The sequence below is a fragment of the Bos javanicus genome, chromosome 3, assembly GCF_032452875.1.
Source record: "Bos javanicus breed banteng chromosome 3, ARS-OSU_banteng_1.0, whole genome shotgun sequence".
NCBI classification, from domain to species: Eukaryota; Metazoa; Chordata; class Mammalia; order Artiodactyla; family Bovidae; genus Bos; species Bos javanicus.
In genome coordinates, this window is record NC_083870.1 from 92179760 (window position 1) to 92200321 (window position 20562).

Below are 20562 nucleotides of genomic sequence, written 5' to 3' on the forward strand. Positions count from 1 at the left end.
TTGAGGGGAGAGGGTAATTGTATGAGTTAGCTAGTCTTGCAATTTGACCTTGTAGACATGGTGACTATTCTTGATAAGCAGAATTTCTGCAAGAACTTTATTCATCCAAAAAATATTTACTGAGCCAGCACCTTCTCTATGCTGTGCACACTATTCCTGCCCCCATCCCTGTGAAGGCAGCTGGCTAATTTAATAAGAAATTAACAGTCAGATGTGACAAGTGCTGTGATGAGGAACACATGGAAGATGAAGAGGTTTTGCCCAGGAGGAGAAAGTGAATGAGAAGTTCCAGAGAGATGGACCAGCCTCCGCAGAAGGATAGGTGGGCATGTTCATCAAGTAAATTTGGGTGAAAGAAAGGCCTTGTAAGCCAGAGAGTACTGCTGCTGCTGCTAAGTCGCTTCAGTCATGTCTGACTCTGTGCGACCCCATAGACGGCAGCCCACGAGGCTCCCCCGTCCCTGAGATTCTCCAGGCAAGAACACTGGAGTGGGTTGCCATTTCCTTCTCCAATGCATGAAAGTGAAAAGTGAAAGTGAAGTCACTCAGTCATGTCCGACTCTTAGCGACCCCATGGACTACAGCCCAGCAGGCCGTCCATCCATGGGATTTTCCAGGCAAGAGTACTGGAGTGGGGTGCCATTGCCTTCTCCGCAGAGAGTACTAAACAATAATAATAGGTTATTCCTTTTCTGATAGACTTAAAGAATCTAATTTGTTGAACCCTGATGAAGGTCTCTAGACAAGACCTTCCTTTGTGCTTTCAATACCATATGGATTGATGGGGAGAGGAGGGGTGGACCACTGAGAAGTCCCGTGTATGGGCCAGAAGTCTCAGCAGATAGGTCCTCTGGTCCCTCGGAAGCCTTTGACCAGTCAGGTCATCTCTGGTTCTTCCAGGCTGGGCTCCTGACCCCGTCCCCCAACAGGTTTCTCACTAAGATCCTAAAGGCCGAGTGTGTCCTTGGGTGCTCTGGAACCATTGTGGCAGGATGCTAACAAGAAAGCCCTGCTTGTGTGCCTGGCAGACCCCCAGCAAGCATCTGTGGCCTCCCTGTGATGACCTCCAAAGGGCAGCCCTGCCTTGTCCTGCAGTGGCTCTGGCAAGACCTCAACAGGCTGTGGAACGAGCTTGCAGACTGGGCTGTGTCAAGGACTGAAGCAGCCTGGGTCTTAGTCCATGCCTGACCTACATCTTCAGCCCCTCCGCATCACTCTTGGAGCAAACTGAAGAGCCTGCCACCCTGAGAGGGCCTCCTGCATGCCCGCAGGGTGGGCCCTGTTCTAGAATGGTGCCAGGCAGCGAGGGGTGTGGTGTGTCTTTGAGGGGCTGATTGCTGTGATCACAGAATTTGAGTCAACCAGACTGGCTGGGTTGGGTTCCGTAGGGACCCTGGGTACCAGAGCTGTTACCGTTCCTGCCTCAGAGACACAGACAGACATGTGCGCACACAGACTTGCCCAGAATCTGTGACCTCGTGAATCCTCTTGCCGAGGGTGTTAATGTCTCTGTAAAATGACTGCCCTAGTCCCCTCATGTCAACACCGCTCCAAGTCTGCTCAGCGCCCCAGGGCCCTGGAGCAGGGTGAGGCCTGGGAACTTTTCTACAGTCCCACCGAGTCTGCTCAGCACCCCAGGGCCCGGGAGCAGGGTGAGACCTGGGAACTTTTCTACAGTCCCACCGAGTCTGCTCAGCGCCCCAGGGCCTGGGAGCAGGGTGAGGCCTGGGAACTTTTCTACAGTCCCACTGAGTCTGCTCAGCGCCCCAGGGCCCGGGAGCAGGGTGAGGCCTGGGAACTTTTCTGCAGTCCCATCCAGCGCAGTAGGCTTTTGTTGTGCACCTACTGGGTGCCTGATCTAGTTCTGGGAAGGCTTCCTGCACCTGCTGCATTTAGGCTTGAAGGACAGATGGGGCAGCAGGGGAGGCCTCAGGGAGGGCTCGCCCCCAGCAACTGGGGTCTTCCCAAGAGGAAGGATCCCTAGTAGGCAGCATCATCTCAGGGGGTCAGGGCACTGGGTGGGGGCAGAAGGGACTGAATTCCGCCCACCCTGGACCCTGCTGTTTTGTAAATGAGGCACCCAGGCAGGGAGGGGATCGTCCTGTTCTCGTCACCTAGTTAGTTTTTTGGAGGTTGTCACTGAGGCTGAGCTGCAGCGCCCCTTTGTGTTACCTAAAGAATTTGGTCAAGGGGAAGGAATGTGGACTGGGAAGTCAGGTAGACCTGGGTTCAGGTCCCAGGGTGCTGCTTCCCCGCCTGTGGAACTGTGGGCAGATCAGCTCTCTGAGCTTCAGTTTTCTGTAATGTAGAGATGCTAATGCCACCCGCCGCCCTGGGGCTTTTTGAGGGGATCAGAGATAAGTAAGAAAGGGCCAGCATTAGGAGGCACCTGTCTTGTCATCTGTTGCTGTCCTGTCATTCCTGTGGGCAGCACAGGCAGAGGGGGAGGTGTGGCCAGAGCGTGCCATCTCCCCTAGCCGGAACCCTCTGCCTCATGTCATGCCTCTTCCCTGTGTCCTGGAGGGCCCAGCCGTGGGCCCAGCCACTGGTGACCTCACCTGGCAGATGCCCAGGAGCCCTCAAGACGAGCTTCTCCACCTTCTGTCTGTATCTTGGGCAGCACGACACGTGTGCTGGAGGCAGGCTGACACCTGGGCTTCAGGTAGGAGAGCCAGCAGTGCAGCCCCCCGTCTGACAGCTGGGCATGGAGGGCTGTCCGAGTGGACAGCAGTGGATTCTAAGTGCCCGGCTGCTCATGGCGTTGTTTGGTTCAATTTCCTTTGCGTTGTGACCTACATCATTCCTTATTTGCTAAACCCTCTGAGCAGGCAGCAGTAATAAATCAATTAATGACTCCGATGAATCGTTTAATGGCTGACAAAATAACAGTAAGGCCAACAGCTTGCATCTCTCCAGCGGTACCCAAGGACTCTGGTCGACCAGGGTGGGGGACGAAACAGAGACTGTTAGCTAAATGAGCGCAATTAATACGCGCTTTAAAGGCTTAGGCGGCATCTGTTCGTGCAGCCCATGCGCCTGCATTCCCGGCTCCTTCGTTTGCACCCCCTCCCCAGCCTAGTGTAAACTTCCCCGCTTGGATGTCAGGGGACCCGGATGAGATTTTCAGGCTGTGCACCTCATCCTGTCATGACGGGGGCTGAGCTGAGGGAAGGTGACTCTGTACCCCTTGAATCTGGTGCTGGTGAGCAAAGTGTGTGCCCCCTTTCTTGAAAGGTGTTCTGGGGGCCATCCCTTTAATGATTTCTCTTAAACTTAAAAAAACAGAAGTTTCTAAAGCGGGTGGGTTTTTGTTCTGTGCACACCTCAGTCCTGGCAGGATTAAGTTGTCATTGGAACTGAGCATGTGTGCAGGCCCATGCCAGGGAATTTTCCACTTTGCAGAAGCAACTGCCAGTGTTCTTGTTAAGGAACTGTCACTGGCCTACTATGACATGTTTGCGGTTGTAAGAGGCTCCTTTAAGACAGTGGGTGTGTGTGTGTGTGTGTGTGTGTGTGTGTGTGTGTGTTTTGCTAATGGTGTAAACCAGGGTCTGAAGCTCATCTCTCTTTAAGAAGAAAATCAGCGTTGTACAAACAGCATGTTGTTGATCCACTCCACACTGTTCATTTGCAGGGGGGACCTCTCGCCTTTAATCTCCCTTGTCTCACGTGTACATGCCTAGGACCCGTGCCCTCTGCTGTGCAGCTCAGCTGGGGAGATGTTTGCACATGGGGAAGGGCACCCTGCCTGGCATCTACAGTATAACCAGGTATTAATTACATGGGGCTCCACCTCTTACCCAGATGATGCCCTTTGATCCAGTTCCCAGAAGAAGCGAGTGCTTCCTGGGTTGGATGGGCAGGGCCTGGTAGGATGGTGGCCATGACCGTCTCAGCACAGCCAGTTCCTCCTCCTCTTGAAAATGATCTGAGTGGGGTGCCTTTCTTTGATTGTTTTTTAAAAATGAGAGAGGCCGCTCCTCGGAAGACTGGGTTCTGCCCCACCAGGGATGTTTCTTCTGCTGGCCCCCACCCTTCCCACGCCCTGGCCTGCCCTGTGTTCACAGAATCATAGAAAGCAAACGCGCGCGTCTTCCACCTGGTGCTGTGTTGCTGGCTCAGCAGTTTGAGTCCCTTATCTGAGGAGTCATATTTGGGTTCCCCATACCCCTGTTGAGGGTAGAGGCCTCCCTGTAATAGACGATGATGAAGGGCTGAGGAAGGTAAAGTGAGGTGCCCTTGTACCCCAGCTGCTGGAGAACAGAGGGGCTGGGCATAGAGCCCGGACCTCTTTACTCTCCAGCAGCATCTTTAAACGTCAGTTTCAAAGCTTTGACCGGAGAAGCCAGTACACAGCCAGAAGGTCTGGGCTTGACTTCCAGTTCTGCCTGTTCTGAGCTGAATGACCTTGGACAAGTCTCTGAGCCCCTGTTTTCTCATCTATAGTCCCTGCCCAGTCATCCAGGAGGATGGGGAGAGAAGCTGGTTGAGCTGCACCTAGGTTAGCTGGTGAGCTGAGTGGGCAGCCTCCTCCCCCTTCTGGGGGAGGGGACGTGGGTAAGCCCCATGCCCACCCCGTCAGCGAGATGGAGTGGCTGGGGAGGGCAGAGGCCTGACGGGATTTATGCTCTGAAGGAGAAGCTGTCAGAAGGCCTGGTTCCAGGGGAGGGCTAAGATGACAGCAGTAATCTCTCACCTCCCTATCACCTCCTGCATCTCCGAGGCTCGCTGTCCTTTAAGGCCCTGGCTTGAGTGCCACCTCTTCCATAAAGCCTCCCTGATCCCTCTAATCCCCACCTCACGGCGCCCGCCCGGAGCACCTTCCCGCATCCCTCAGTTCTCCTGTGGAGACTTCATTTCATCCCCTGGACCTCACGGGCAGAGCCGAGCCTCTGTCGTCTCCCACCCCAGCAGGCACAGCACAGCATCCCTGGTGGCCTAGGAGCCAGCATTTGCTGAACACATGGCCGTGTCAAAAGTGCTCCTAACCTTTTTAAGCTCCTCGCCTGCCTTGTTTCTCCTTCTCTTCCCAGGATAATTTACCAGTTAGATCCAACAGACTCTTTAGTGAGATCTTACATTCCCACACACAGGCACACACAAGCATGCACGCACCCTAAGTGGAGACCAACTCAGTGAAATACTTGCCGGAAGGAGCAGTTAGAAGGCCAGTCTACTCTGGGAAGAGAAAAACATGTGGATGATCTCAGATGTAGAGAATGCCTTGTGCTTACCTTATGTTACTATGAGCTGTTGTTTGTTTTCATAAGCAACAAAAAGCACCCAGAACTCTCTTTTGTAGGGACTGGTGGCAGGATGGAGAGGGGTGCATTATTTAGGTTTCTTGGACCGAAATCAGAGGTGGAGGGACAGAGAGACTGAAGTTAGAACACAGGATAATGCACTTCTCTGGGCCTGATTTCTTACCGGTAAACAGCAGTGACACCTTCACAGGGATGTTGAGAAGTAAATCGTATCCCCTTCCCCAGGGGTTTGGGATCAGGATAAAAAGGCATTTGCTACTCTCTGCCTGCTCTCTCTGCATTCCTGCATCCATCTCACTTTTCAGGAGATAGAAATGAGGTGGGGATGTTAGGGAAGAAGCTCTGGTGTCAAGACAGCCCTCTCCTGGGTCTGACGGCCTGGCCGTGTGAGCTGGGGCTTTTGTCACCCTTTCTCAATTTGTGTGGCTGAGAGCTCGGTGTGATGCCCACTTGGTTCACTGTAGCAGCAGGATCTCAGCCACCTCACTTGGAATTGAGCAGAGGCCTGGGGGGCAAGAAGCTCACCCGAGTCATACAGCAGGTGGTTTATAGCCGGACCTGGAACCCTGATCCCAGGACCCTCCATCTGGGTCTCTTCTGTCTCCTAATAATCCCCAGGAAATGCCAGGTGGTGCTGGATGACATAGCTCCCCCCTTTTCAGAGGGGAGGCTGAGGCAGTCCCCGTGGCTCTGTTGTGGCCAAGCAGAGACGAAACCCACACCCTCTGATCCTGAGTGTGCTCGCACCCTGTCCCCCTGAGCCACCCCGAGGTGACGTGGCCCACCGCTCCCAGAGGCTCTCCACTCTGATGCTCGGATCTGGAGAAGCTTTTGGTGGCTCAGAGCATCTGCCCCTGGACCCAGGACCATCCCTCAGCAGCGACGAGCGAGCACGTCCTTTCCTCCCCGCGCGTGATGGCCCCCTGGCCGTTTGGAGGCAGGGATCCTGTGTTGCTCACTCCCCTGTGTCATCCAAACCTATTTTTAACTCCAGCCAGTTCTGTCTCTTCACGTAGCAACAGCTCTGTGTGTTTTTCCAAGCTGCAGAATTAGAACCTCTGTTCTCCAAATGGATTCTCTTCTGTGGTCTGCACATAAAACCGAGAGGCCTCTTCCTGTACCTTCCACTTTAGCCACCCCGCTTCTCTGTCTTGGCCTTTCTGTTTGGGTGATGAGATTCTCTCCATTCCCTTAGCTATATCTTCAGTCTATTGATGCTGCTAAAATTCCCTCTAGGAAACTTGGGGGAGAAAAGCAGCGACATTACATTGCCAACAAACCTAAGCCATCTACGCAAGGCTATGGTTTTTCCAGTGGTCATGTATGGATGTGAGAGTTGGAGTATAAAGAAAGCTGAGTGCCAAAAAATTGATGCTTTTGAACTGTGGTGTTGGAGAAGACGCTTGAGAGTCCCTTGGACTGCAAGGAGATCCAACCAGTCCATCCTAAAGGAAATCAGTCCTGAATATTCATTGGAAGGACTGAAGCTGAAGCTGAAACTCCAATACTTTGGCCACCTGATGGGAAGAGCTGACTCATTGAAAAAGACCCTGATGCTGGGAAAGATTGAAGGCGGGAGGAGAAGGGGACGACAGAGGATGAGATGGTTGGATGGCATCACCGACTTAATGGACAGGGAAGCCCGGGGTGCTGCAGTCCATGGGGTCGCAAAGAGTTGGACATGACTGAGCAACTGAACTGAACTGAGGAAGCTTGGCCCAGAGGGTCCCAGGTCACTCCTATATTTTGCAGAGAATGTTGTATTTTGAATTGTGAATTCCATATTTTGCACAGAATGCTGAACCCTCTGACCTGATGACACCTGTGTAAACATCCCTCCCTCCCTGGAATATGAACTTCTCTCACAGGCCTTCATTTCTCAGAGCTGGAGCGCCCCTGTCTCCCCCTCCCCAGCCCCCCAAGCGTCCTCTGCTGCCGAGCTGTGAGCACACCGCCGTACACCATGCACCCCTGTGTCCTGGGTGCCTGGCCACGTGGCCTGCGTTGAGTTTCAGTCGAGGAAGGCTGTACTTGGTGGTTTCACATGTGGGCCCCGTGCTGCTACACGCCTGGGTATTGGGGTGTGGCGAGGAAGGAGGGGATTTGCAGAACAAAGTTCCATTTTGCAGCCTTGTAAATCAGTCAGGAGGGGTTGGCTGACCTGGCAGGAGTCCCGCCGTTCACTCTGAGCGTGTTTTTATTCTGTTTTCCAGGAGCTTCCTGTGCACAGAATAATTTTTTTTAAGAGAGTAAAAAATGGGTGGGGGATTCCATGCTAGTTTGTGGGTGAGGCTAACTGGGGGTCTCAGGGTAAGGCTGGAAGGTCCTGTCTTGTAGGGAACACATACCCCCACCCCGCCCTCACCAGGCTCTGCTTCTTGAAGGAAGCATGAATGTCACCTACCACAGGATATACAAGATGTGAAGTAGGAGGCTCCTGGGAGCTTGTCTCTTGGTCCCTCTTGACTGACCCTGTTCCTTGAGTCGCATGGGACTCCTTGCTATGGATTGAGGAAAGGGCCCACATCCAGAACTTGCCAAGTCTGTTCATTTGTGGAGCCTTGGGTACTCTGGTGCTGTTGGGTGACTTTGTCAGGCATGCACTGGGATGTCTGGCACGGGCTAAGAGGTGTCAGATAGGATTCTCAACTGTCCTGAGCTACTTGCTCTTCTGCTGAGATCTCTTCCCTGTTGCCTTGAGTGGCAAGCCCAGGTTCCCTCGCATGGCTTTCAAGGCTCCTCGCTGTGGCTCAGATCCCAAGGCTGCAGGTTTGAACCCTGCATCTCTACCAGGGGTAAGAGTGGGGGGTAGAATGTGCTTACTCTGGGACAGGGGTAGTGTCCAGGTCTCTCCTCGCTGTTGACAGCGGAGTTTGGTGGAGTGGCATCTGGAACACATGAACAGAGCTGAGGGGCTGCAGTGAACCCCTAAGCCCCGGTGGCTGTGTAGCCATTCTGGGGTCATAAAGAGACCCTACTCTTGAGGGTGAACGTTGTAGAATGAGCCCTCCTTGAAAGGCTCCCTGGCTGTGAACAAAAATAAAATACTTTGCAGGGAGGGGAACTTTTACAGCTTCAGGCAGATGTCTGAAGGCACCTCAGGCTTTCCAAGTGGACTAGATCCCGGAGGCTTGGAGGAGGCAGCTGGCTGCAGTGGGCCACACCACTCAGTGCAAGGCCTGTTTTCTATTTGGAAAAGAATTTTTAGTTAGTTTAAAAAAAAAAAAAAAGCATGAGTTGCCAAACTGCATGCCCAATTTGAGTCTGCCTTTTTTAGTCCATGTGTGCATGTACGCGTATATGGATAAAGGTTGCTGAAGGGGGGCTGTTGGGGTTGCAGTTGGTGCAGGGGAGAGCCCAGATGTCATGAGCTGGCTGTTATCTCCAGGCTTTGATAATCAATAGGTTTGTAGGTGGTGCTGAAGTTTTGACCTCTTAAGGGTTCTTTTTTTGATCTGATTCTTTGTTTTTAAATACTTACTTAGTCTTGGGTGGGTCTTAGTCGTCGTGCACAGGCTTTCTCTAGTTGCAGCGCCTGGAGGCTGCTCTCTAGTTGCTTCTCATTGTGATGGCTTCTCTTGTTGAGGAGCACAGGCTCTAGAGCTTGGACTTTGATACTTGTGGTACAGGCTTCGTTGCCCTGCGGCTTGTGGTATCTTCCCAGACCAGGGATGAAACCCGTGTTCCCAGCATTGGCAGGTGGATGCTTAACCACTGCACCACCACTGCCCTGGAAGTCCTAAGAGTTCTGTAATGAATGGGAAAAGTTAAAATTTAGTGTCTGCCTTCCTAAAATTTAGGAGCTGCTGTTTCTAATCCCTGCTCCTGCTAGGTGTATGGACTGGGTTGGGAGAGTACTTTGGAAGAAGAGCTCCAGAAGTCATCTTCTCTTAACTCCATCATTTGACACTTGGCGCCGCAGAGGCCCAGGGCAGGCAGGGGCTTACCCAAGCCCATGCGGGAGGTCTCTGGCTCCTGACTCCTTCCTCCTCTACTCCGGTGGAAGAGTTCCTGGGCACCTACTATAGCCCCAACGTGCTGTAAGCCTCTGTGAATGTCAGAGGGTTTTGGTTTTGGTTTTGTGTTTTTAGAGAAAACTCACATGAGACACTTTGCTGAGTGCTTTAATGGAGTTCTAACTCCAAGTTGGAAACCACAGGGAGAGGCCGATTCCTAGCAGTCCGGAAAGGCCTGGCTCCAGATGGCCAGATTTGAGCAGGTCTTTGAACAATAAAAGTTGTAATTGTTTACCGAACGCCTGCTGTATGCCTCTCGTGGTGCTGGGTCTTAGGGATGGGTAAAGGTGCTGTTGAGGTGTAGGGGTGAGGGCAGCCTCACATCGATAGATGTGGGGTGAGGTCCCTTGGATTGGGTTTCATGTGTAAGAATGATTTCTTAACCCTCTGGTCTCCCTGTGACACTGGTTGCTGCTTTCATTTTATTTTTTGTCCTTTTCTGCCCTTTTGAAAGTTTTGTACAAGTTTCTGTTTGCCTCAAAATCAAAGAATGGCAGTAACTGTCATACTTTAAGACACAGAGTTAAACACTGCAGAGCTACTTAATTTTGCAGCTGAAAGAGCCTATAAAGGATAAGTTATCACTCCAGCTTCCTGACACCTGAGCCACTACTGACATGCCTTCCTTTCACTGGAGGGTAGCAAATGTCCATTTCCACCCAGATGTCAAAGAATTATACCATCCCCCTACTAGAACTGTGGATTTTCCATCCCTAACATTCAAAGGACCGTGGATTCCTGATCTTGTAGGAAAAAGAGATTTTGGTGTCAGGGGAGCCTTGCAAGTCATGCACCTGGTTCAAGTTTTCATTTAAAAGTTGTTTTTTTTTTTTCTTTTAAATGATAAGATATCTATATGTTATATCCTTAAGGTATAAAGAGCTCATGTATATTACTAAGGAAAGACATCAAATACCTAAACAGCAAACGACATGAATGATTTGTCATTTGTTTTACTAAATGGCCAGTGTAAACCATTTTAAAAGGTTAGTGATCCAAAAGATTAAGTTAAAATACCAAAGAAATCAAAGAGATACCATTTTGTAGCTACTAAGTTAGCAAACACTGATGTAATGCCCTGTTAATTAAATTAGTTGAATAATATTAGTCTTATTAAAAAACCATGTTTTCTTTGACCATTTAATGAGAGGAGGAGAAGTGCTTATGATATTATTTAACAAAAAACAGTGACTAATTTTCTTTTTACTCTGCTGTGTCCTATAATAAGAAAGTGTTTTATATTAAATGAATAATGCTGATTTAAAGAACCAAGTTGCTGAAGCTTTCCAGATCTTTCTTTAAAAGCCACGTGTTGTTTCTGAGCTGACGGCTGAGGAAGAGTGGATGTGGACTCTCTGAGGATAAGTAGGAAGAGGCCAGCTCAGTCTGCTCTCCACACAGACACTCGTTTTCTCATCTGTAATGTAAGGGCGCTTGTGTCTGCCTAGGAAGGCCACCTGGGGGTTCAGGGAGAGACGGTGTGAAAGTACCTGGCTTGTTCTGAGCATCAGGCCAGACAGCCCCTGCCATCCACCCTGCCCGGGCCTGGGCCATCAACTCAGTCTTTCTCACACTGTCGTCAGGAGCGCCACCGTTTCCATCTTCACCCTGAGAACGAGTCAGTGTCACATTTGTTGAATAAAACATTTAATCAGGGCAAGAGAGGGTTTTGGTTTTCCCAAATGTATCACCTGCCCTTGCCCACCTTTCTGATCAGCGTCATTGACCCACCCTCCTTGCTTGACTGGTGGACTTGAACGAAAATATGAGTAATTTGAGAAAGATCACCTCCTAAGAGGGTACCTCTGTTTTGGAAAGGTATCAGTTTCCCTCCAAATTATATAAGAATTCTTTTATTTTGGTAGGAAGATGACTTATATAAATGATAGAAGTTTGGTAGGATAAGCAGATAAAAATAAATAAGAAAACTTCCACGAAAGAATTGAAGATAATAAAATTGTAAAACTCTGATCATTAGAATGGACAGAATTAGGACAGAATTTTTTAAAAGCTCAGAAACCATCCAATGCCTTTGTAAGGATTTTTGTCCCTGATTTCAAATGAGTGGAAAACTTGTATCAAGCTGGTAGACCATTTGAGGAGTAAAATCTATGTTCTTTACCAAAATAAGTTGCTGAACTATTAAAGAGTTAAGTGTAAAACCAGTCTGTGGAAGAACTTGAAGACAGCATAGGAGGGTGTTTACCTCACTCCATTTAAAATTAAAAAAAAAATTTTTTTTTTCTGCTGCTGCTGCAGAGTAATTGTTGGCTGTAAATCATGAAAAGTTGCATTTTCGCAGAACAACCAACCGCAAACAAAGAGTGCAGCTGATGGATAACCAGGCGTATTCCCTCAGGCAGCCCTCATCCTAGATGATACCGGGGCGGGGGGCTCAACCAGGGCTGGCTTCTCCTCCAACCTAAGGAGGTAGGTAGGGGAGAACCTGGTATTTTGGGGTTTTTTAACACATTGCAGGATAGTTGGCAGACTCTCTTTACACCGAATCATTTTGGAATGTTGGGCCAGAGAAGCCAGCCCCATCCCACGCTATTCCCTTTTACCTGAGGTCTGTTGAAACAGCCACTGTGGGCCTCCCGAGTCCTCCTTACTTCCAGATTACCAGCTTCCCTGGGTTACAAAACACAGCCCATCCCATTGCCTAATCCTCCCCAACGCTTAGGAGCAGCTAGGCCCACCGTGACCGGAACCTAGTGCAGAAAGCTGAGTGGTTTGCCATGGCCGCCCCTCGCTAGTCCAGGCAAACAGTGTTTGAACCCCAATGTACTGGTTCCCAGGGCTGTCTTTTTTCTTGCTGCATGTGGTGTGTTTGGGGGACTCATACAGTCCCTCATTCCCTTCCCTGGGAGTTAGGAGTTCTGGGTCCTGTTTTGTGGCTGAGGAAAGGGCAGGAGAAGTGAGTTAGAAGTGGTGACATCAGGCTGCAATCGTAACAGAAGAGCATTCTGTTTCTTGACCTTGAGGGGCTCAGTGTTGTCCCAGAGGACCCATCAGAACCCCCAGGAGGACAGTTGGCGATTATGTCTCAGAAGCTCAGTCCTGGTGGGGTCTGGGGACCTTTGAGGTTGGGTCTGGGCTTCCTGTGGGAGCAGCCCTGCGAGGTGTAGAGTGTGGTGGGGAGCAGAGCACCGGCCCAGGTGGGCGGTCAGGCCCGGGGGCTTCTCTCTCAGCTTCACCCGCCCATGTGAGCACGGGGCCAGGCACAGACATGCCGGCCATGTGAACAGGTGGGACACAGATTGTCTGGAAGGAGGCCAGGCTGGGGAGAGCAACGTCTGTTCACCCCTGGGACGCATTTGTTGAGGCAGATGTACCAGGTAAATGCCGGAAGAGCAGCATTTGAAAGAAAAAGTAATGACAATGCAGCCCACCTCCTCTGTGGCCCCCAGGACCCTGACGGGGCCAGCGACATGCCTGCCCGCCTCTCGCATTTCCCGGGCCTTTCCCAGCTGGTCTGTCTGTAGATTCACTAAGCCGTGGGCGTTCATTGATCTTCTGCTCTGTACAGCATGCCAGCGTCTTGGCGAGGGCACCCCCATTCATGAGGCACCTCGCCTGCCCTACGGAGGCTTTTTCAGAACTAAAGCAACTGAGTGGGGAGGCGGGGCTCACTAACGGCTACTGCTGCTTGGAAGGGTGTGTGCACGCCAGGGGTGGGCATTGCCCTCCCGTTCTGGTGGTGGTGGTGGTGGTCGTGGTTTAGTTGCTCAGTCACGTCCAATTCTGCAACCCCATGGACTGTAGCCACGAGGCTTCTCTGTCTGTGGGGTTTAGTGATGAGGAAGCATAGGCTCAGAGAGCTCATCTCTTACCCACTAAGTGACAGTTCTGGGAAGGTGCTGGTGTTTTGTGTGGATGGGGGGGGGGTCTTTGGAGGACATGGGTGGAGAGGGTGGAGGGGGCTGGGAGTGAGAACTCCCGTCTGTCTACATGGGTGCAGCCTCTTACTTTCCACCCTCTTGTCTCCGCAGAGTGCAGCAGCCGCCCCGAGCCCCGTGCTTGGCAACATTCCCCCCAACGATGGCATGCCGGGAGGCCCCATCCCTCCGGGTTTCTTTCAGGTACGTGCTAGGCCCTCCCTCGGCCCTGTGCTCCTTTCCCTCCAGGCCAGTCCCCAGGCAGGCGGGAGGGAGGGAGAGAGAAGTCAGTAGCAGCTCAGTTTGCCATGGTCTAAATACAGTTGCTTCATGCTGGTTCAAACCCTTCCCTTCCCATCCCTCTCGCCACCTCTTCCAAAAACCAAGGAGGGGAGCAGAGAAAGCTGGAGAGCAGACACCCCCGGCGCGTGCTGTGACTTCTGCCGGAGTTTGTTTTCTTCACGCCAGCTTCGCGCTCACGACACAGCCCGCCCCTGGTTGGGAGGCAGTGGGGCTGCTTCCAAGGCCGGTGCAGGGCTGTCTTTTAACAAAAGGCTTTTTTTTTTTTTAACAAAACAAGTAAACTGTTCTTTGTTTCTGTTTTGTTGGTGCTGTCATTGTCACTGTTTACTTTGCCTGTCCAAACTACAAACCTTAGGCGTAATCTAAAAAACCAAAAAAACCCACCATCCTGGCAGGTCTGGGAATCCTTTCCCTCTGGTTAACCGCTTGATTTTTTCCGAGTGTGATCACAGAAGGCGTCCCACAAGCATCTGTGCCCAATCTCTGCCCGCCAAAGGCAGGAGCCACGCTCGTGGGTTGAGAGCCGGGTCTTCTCCAAAAGACACCTTGTTGGGCTCTCGGGTGTGGGGTGTGGGGTGTGGGGAGACAGCTTTCTGATTTGCTGGGTGAGTACACTCGCCACGCCCTCTGCACCACCTCTTGCATCTTGTTATCCCCTCTGGGGACTCATTTGATTGAAACCATATTGAGACTGGAACAGGCCATTGGAGAGGGATTGACCTGTGGGGGCTGGAAGGAACTTTTATGATGGAGCTCTTGGGGTTGACATGCTTTCAAACCTCTCCTCAGTCGGGTTTGAGAATCTGCCTGAGGTATGCACACCTTTTGAAAGGTTGGTTGTTGTTTAGTCACCATGTCCTGTCCAACTCTTTGTGACCCCAGGGACCGCAGCTCACCAGGCTTCCCCGTCCTTCCCTGTCTCCTGGAGTTCGCTCAAACTCATGTTCATTGAGTCGGTGATACCAGCCTTTGAAAGGTTAGCTCTTCCAGATTAAGAATCTAGAAAGAGCTGTTATATAGAAAAGAAGGTGGATATTTTTCTGTGAAGCCCAAGAATTCAAAACTGGGGCCAGGGAGACACAGTCTGAAGAGACTGTGGCTTGGTGACAGCCAGAATTTCACACCGCATGCTTCCAGCAGTGGGACAGCGGTCACAGGAAGCTCCCTGGCACTGGAGGAATCTGAGCAAAAATGGGGCAGGTGCCTCTTGGGGTATTAAGGGGTTTTTCTCCCTGGGTGGGAGATGACCTAGAAGACATGTCTGCTTTGCAATGTTTCACGTTATAGTTGATGTTCGCTCTCAGGAGAGGAGGGTTAGGACATGCTGCTTACCAGCCAAGAAGGGAAATCAGTGAAATTTGGCTGTTCTTCAACAGAAAACTGCAGGTTGCCCACCAAGGTGGCAGTGAGCAAAGTGATAGGGATTTGGGGATGGAAGCTTAGGGTATTGGATGGCCACACATGTGTCTTGTCTGTGTTCCTAGCATATGGTCCAAACTGGGGCCTTGTCTCAGGAATGGAAGTGGGTGTATAGGCTCCAGGTTAGACCAGACCAAGCACTGCCTGGGGTGAGGCTTGGCACAAGGCCACAGGCGCTGGGAAGAGGGGCCAGACTTACGAGAAAGAGTGAGATGTTCGAAACCTTGGAAATCCGTGGACCCAAGAAAGACAGGAGCTTGAAGGACCACTGCCTGACGGGGTCGTCCATGCCAAGGGGCAGCCACCTTCCCAGCCGCTGAGGACGGTTTTCTGCAGCCAGGCAATGGTCTTTCCCCTGGTGTTCTCTCCAGTTGGAACTTCTCTCCCAGGCTCATGTCCTCCCCAGAGATACCGTGGCTGCCCTTCCTACAGTGCAGAAGTGGCTTTCCCATCTGGTAGACAGAGACCACCCAGATACACGCTCCATCTGTGTGCATCCCTGTTGAGGTTGCTTGCTGGCATCCCGGTGCCCAGTATAGGCCACAGTGGCAAGAAGAAGGGGACAACAGCCGGCTGGATTTTTTTAAATAGGCCGCTGACTTCTGTTTTGGCCTGAGTCTGGGGCAAGGAGAAGTCTGTCTGATATGTGGGCAGCTCCCAGCTTCCTGCTTTGATACAGTGGTCCATGGTTAAGCCCTAACTCCAGACATATGTATTTCTTATGCCCTCCCCTGTGATGTTTCAGGGGTGTGTGGTCAGAAAGCCCAGACCTACTCCTGTCCTTATTTAGCCACTGCCAGGTACCATCCAACAGAGGTAGCTGTGGACCCCCTACCCCTTATCCTTGACTTGAGGTCTTCTCTGATCCTTAATCGGGGTGAACCATCAAGAGCTTGCTGGATTGTTGAGCAGGGGGCTGTGTGCCCCAACCTCTCTGCTTCTTGGCTGACTTTGGTTACACCCCTGCCCCCACCCTCACCCGAAGGGGCATCCTTTCTCCATCAGTCAGTTGAAGGCTGATGAAGTCCTTCCTGGTCAGGATGCTGAACCACTCGGGCTGAGTCACTGCTGTGGGGAAAAGGTATCTCTCTTAAGCAGGTAGTGACTGCTCATTTCCAGAACAGGCCAACTCACAGCAGGAGTATTAGCTATTGATTGCTGGCCCTGCCCCTCGCTCATCTTGGAGGCGGTCATTCTGATATTAGAAGGGAAGTAGAGATGGTATTGAAGGTTTTATCTGCTGCCAACAATTAAACTTCTTCCCCTACTTGACCACAGCATGGCAGACAGCTCAGCGGCAGGAGGGTCTTTCCACCGAGGAGCCAGCCTAGTCTGGCTGATCATCTTTGGTCAAACTCTGTCCCAAGGTGGCCAGCCCCATTTTTTGGTCAGAATTCCAACCCTAGTTGGTGCTCAGTTTAGTTGGGGCCTCCATGGTGGGTGGAAGAGACCAGCTTTCCACCCCTACCCCTGGCCCCTTAGAAAGCAACATAAGGAACTTTCTTCCTTGGGCCTTTGACTGCTAGGCTGCAAAGCCACTCTTGGGATCAGAAGGTTTAGCCATCATCACATGAGGTCCCATCTGTTTGCTCTCCCTTACTCCATGTTGGGGTTTCTGAGATGGACAGTTCCTATGGTCCTGGGCATGAGATATGTTTGTTACCAAGCTGAGGGCTGACCGGGAGATGTTTGAGACCTGACCTGACCATACCTTACTGTTCCACTACTGGGGAATATTGTGGGGTTCTCCAGGTCATGGGAGAACTTAGCAAGGATATTCTCAATCAGTGTGTTCCTTATAAAAAAAGACCTCCTTTGTCTTGGCATCCCAGCACCTCGCATGCACTGAGGACCCGGGAAATGTTTAAAGTGAGTTTGTGTCACTCTTATTTCCAGGAGTGGAGCCGAACCAGCCCCCAGCTGTAGATGCAGCAATCTGTCCAGACCAGGGGGTGGTCCAGGGATGGTGGTATGGAGAGCGGAGGACACCAAAGACTGGAGTCTTAGGACACCTGTGCTTGCCCCTGCTTGTCCATGTACTTGCTGAGTGACCTCGGCCAAGTTGCTTTCCGTCTCTGGACTGCAGTTTCCTCAGCAGTAGATGAAGCAGGGGGTGGACAGATGGTCTCTGAGGGCCCTTCTTACTGAATTTTCTGCTTTGAATCCAGATGGATTTTACATAATCAAGCAGTGGCTTTTTTTTTTCCCCCCTCCATGCAGCTTAAGTCAGTTGGGCTGCACATCTGGCAAACTCAGCTTGGCTTTGGCCAGGCCCACTGGTTTGGGTGGGTCCCCAGCTCCTTGGCCCTAAGGTGGTTTGAAGGGAGGCACTGTCCAATGAGGGTTTCTAGGTCCAGAGCTGGGGAATTGCAGGAGGGCAGAGGGGTCATGGAGAAGGGAGCATTGGGTACAGACTGTTTTTGTTCTTGTTTTGTTTTAAATTCCAATAATTGTTTTCAGTTATGTAGTGTTTTTGGCCATGCAGCTTACTTTCATTTTAATCACAGTGTTTCTGCAGAGGAGGCGTGGCTGGTTGGGAAAGTGAGACTCAGAAAGGTGAATGCCCTGCCCAGAGTTAACAACTGAGGGCTGTAATCAGAGCCTGAACTCAGCTTCCTGGTTCCTGATCCTCAAGTTCTTCCATAGCAGTCAGGGTCCTAATGTGGATACAAATCTGATTATCTAGAAGCAAGAATAGAGAACAAGAGAAAAGGGAGTAAGAGAAACTCTAGCCATCTTCTCTCAGAAATAGCCAGTGTCTCCATTCAAATGCCAGCAGAGGCCACAGGCCTAAAAACCGTGCCTTCTCTGAAAAAGACAGCCCTGGCGGACCCTTTACCAAAGTCTCAGCCTGACCTGCTCTGAACATCCCCAGATACTTCGCACCACGATGAGGGGACATGTAGGGACTGAGATGTCCCCTGTTCCAGTGAGGCCTCATTTGTTCTGGCCGAGCCCAACCACCTTGGAAGGAGGTTAAGGTCTGTTCCGGAGAACCTCCCCCATCAGTTAGAGGAGGAGAGGGGAGAAGCAGCACTTGATGTCTATAGCCCAGGAACCAGAGACATGATCCAGAAATAAGAGGGAGAGAGGCACAAAGAGCCTTGGTCCTTTCCTGTCGAGAGTATCAGATACACGTCTCTGCTTATCTGCCATGGGGGCAGCTGGGGTTTCTCTGGGAAACACACAGCCTCTGGAGGGCTCTGACTTGAAGTACCTGAAGCTCTGCCATGTAGAATATACTCAGCCCCGCCTCTGTGAGGTCAGCCTGTAGATCTCAGATCCTCCTTAGAAAAGAAGAGGGAGGCCACTTGACGTCTCTGCAGGGAAGGCATTGCTACCACCTGCTGATTTTACAGTGAGGTAGTGAGTTCCTTGACATTGGCTGTAACTAAGTAGAGACTAGATACCCAGCAGAGAGCCTGGGAGACTGTGAGCCTTGGGGTGGGATGGTATGTTTCCTGGGAAGATCAGCATCCAGCAGATGAGAACATGCCGGTGGCAGCGTCCCGAGCAGTTCCCTAGTTTTCAGGCTTCCTTTCCAGTGGGGAGCAGGCAGCACAGAGAGAACCGAGTCTCCTCCTGCTGGAAAGTGGCTGCCACAGGAAGGGCCACTCTGGCGAGTCTGGGACTAGGGGAGACTTGGGGGAAAATTAAACCACCTTGTTTTTAAGGTTTTCAAAGCCCACTGCTAGGGAGGAAGACTTGGTGGCTGGGGGCCCAGATCCCCATTAGACAGCTGGTGAAACTGAGTCTAGGACCACATGAGCCCTGGCCTGGGCTCATTGATCAACTGTTAACTCATCGACCAGACGTGGTCCCTCAGGGCACAGCGACCTCCCAGTCACTCAGCCATGAGCAGTGCAAACCAAAGAGGGCACGGACCCTGCCCTCAGTGGGCTCACACGGCCTGGCTGGTGCAGGAGGCAGGACTGATTACATGGAGGGGCCAGTGTGCCTGCGCGTGATGTGAAAGGGCAAGTTTGGGATGGCAGGAGGCCTGGATGGACACACGAACTTAAAGACAAAGGGGAGACATGGAAGGTTCCTAAGAGGGGGAGTGAGGTGGTCCGAGGAAAAGCCCCAGTGGCCTGGAGCGGGTGGCCAGATGGGGTTGGAGCCCAGGCTGTGGTCATCTCAGGAGGCGGCTAGGCCTGAGCTGGAGTGGTGACTAAATGCTGTGGCTGGTGCCCCCTCTCGACCGGGTGGCCCCTCGCTGGGTGTTGGAGCTGGGGGGTTGGGGAGCAGAGCAGGAGGAGGCAGGTGAGGGCCGAGGGCCAACTTTTCGCTGAGTCTCCCATGCCTCCTGCCCTGTCGGAGCCTCCCGTCCACAAGGGAGGGCCCCCGCACGTGGTCCCACGGCTGTCCAGACTGGCCCTTCCTGGCCTCTCCAGCTGTGCTCGCAGGCCCTAAAGTGAAACTGGGTGAACCCTTCTCATGGCTGCTGGTAGAACGTTCTCCAGGTTAGAGAAGGTTCTCCCTTTGTGCTCGTGTTTCCCTGTTAGGTAGGCCTGAGGGCTGACAGTGTTCCCACTTCTGGATGAGGAAACTGAGGCTCAGATTGGCCACAGTGTTGCTCAGGGAAGAGAGGCTCTGGACGGGGCGAGGGGGATTCAGAGCTTCTTGATGAGCCCTCTGTCTGCTGGCGGATTCCTCCCCTCCCTGGGCCTGCTCTCCAACCCCAGCCCCTTGCCCCTGTCTGCTGCCTGGTGAGCAGAGGAGGTCGGTGCGGGAGGACAGAGGTGCTGCGTCAGGGCTGGGAGTGCCAGGCCCTCCAGGGGACAGAAGCACCCCTCCTCCCCATCCCTTGCCCTGCTGTCTGCCTCCAGACTGACAGAAGGCAGGGTCACCCCTGCTGAGAAGGATTAGAGAGGAGGCGGGGCGCCCCAAATGCTGGGCCCTCGGCCATGCTGGGAGGTGGGGCGCCGCTGCTGTTCCCACCCCCAGCTCCCACCTGTTCCAAGCCTTGGCTCCAACACCAGCAGCATCTCTTGGTTACTGAAATGAAGCCAGGGGTGCCCTTTAAGCCTGAAGAGCCCTGCCCTGGGAGTTGGACACCCTGGTTTGAGTCCAGCCCTACTTCCAAACTGCCATGTGTCCTTGGGGGCCATCCTCCCCTCTCTGGGCCTTAGTTTGCTCATCAGTCCGGTGAGGGGTGCCCAAGAGGGCACTCTAAAGCGCTATGGACTGGCCTGTTCCTCCCTTCCCTGCTGTGAACCCACATGCAGGCTCCCCTCACATTCACCTGGCCCATGCAGAAAGGCTAGGACAGGAGAAGTAGTGGGGGAAGCCTTCTTTTCAGGCCAGTACCACCTTCTCAAAGGTCGGGCTGCTCTCCCACCCTGCCCGGCAGCCAGCCTGGTGCCTAATGTCTGCCCGGGGCAGATGACCGACCCGGGGCTCCTAGCAACAGTGGACAGGAGGTTACTCCTGATAAGTCAGGCAGCACTGCCCCCGTCACCTTCTCTTCTAAACAGGAAAAAAAAAAAGTTGCGGCCGTGACCATCACGTGTGCCTGTATGCACCCGTGGGCATGTGTGTGCGTTTGCACACTCGAGCTGCCCCCCTCCCCGCAAATGTGAACTCCACACGGTCACACCATAAACTCTCTCTGATGAAATGGAAAGTTGAACATAAATCAGTGTCTGCTGCCCTGTTAGCTATGCATCAGTAGTCAGTGCC

The 20562-nt window shown here is 52.3% G+C and overlaps 1 protein-coding gene across 3 annotated transcripts in view; it reads left to right on the forward strand.

Annotated features, from left to right (window-relative positions):
* SSBP3 (single stranded DNA binding protein 3) overlaps positions 1-20562 on the forward strand; it is a 165997-nt gene that overhangs the window by 103526 nt on the left and 41909 nt on the right. For all 3 annotated transcript variants that reach the window (XM_061411856.1, XM_061411857.1, XM_061411858.1), the window contains exon 5: positions 13273-13362. In XM_061411856.1, the coding sequence (XP_061267840.1) occupies positions 13273-13362 (90 nt within the window). The remainder of the gene's footprint in view (positions 1-13272; positions 13363-20562) is intronic.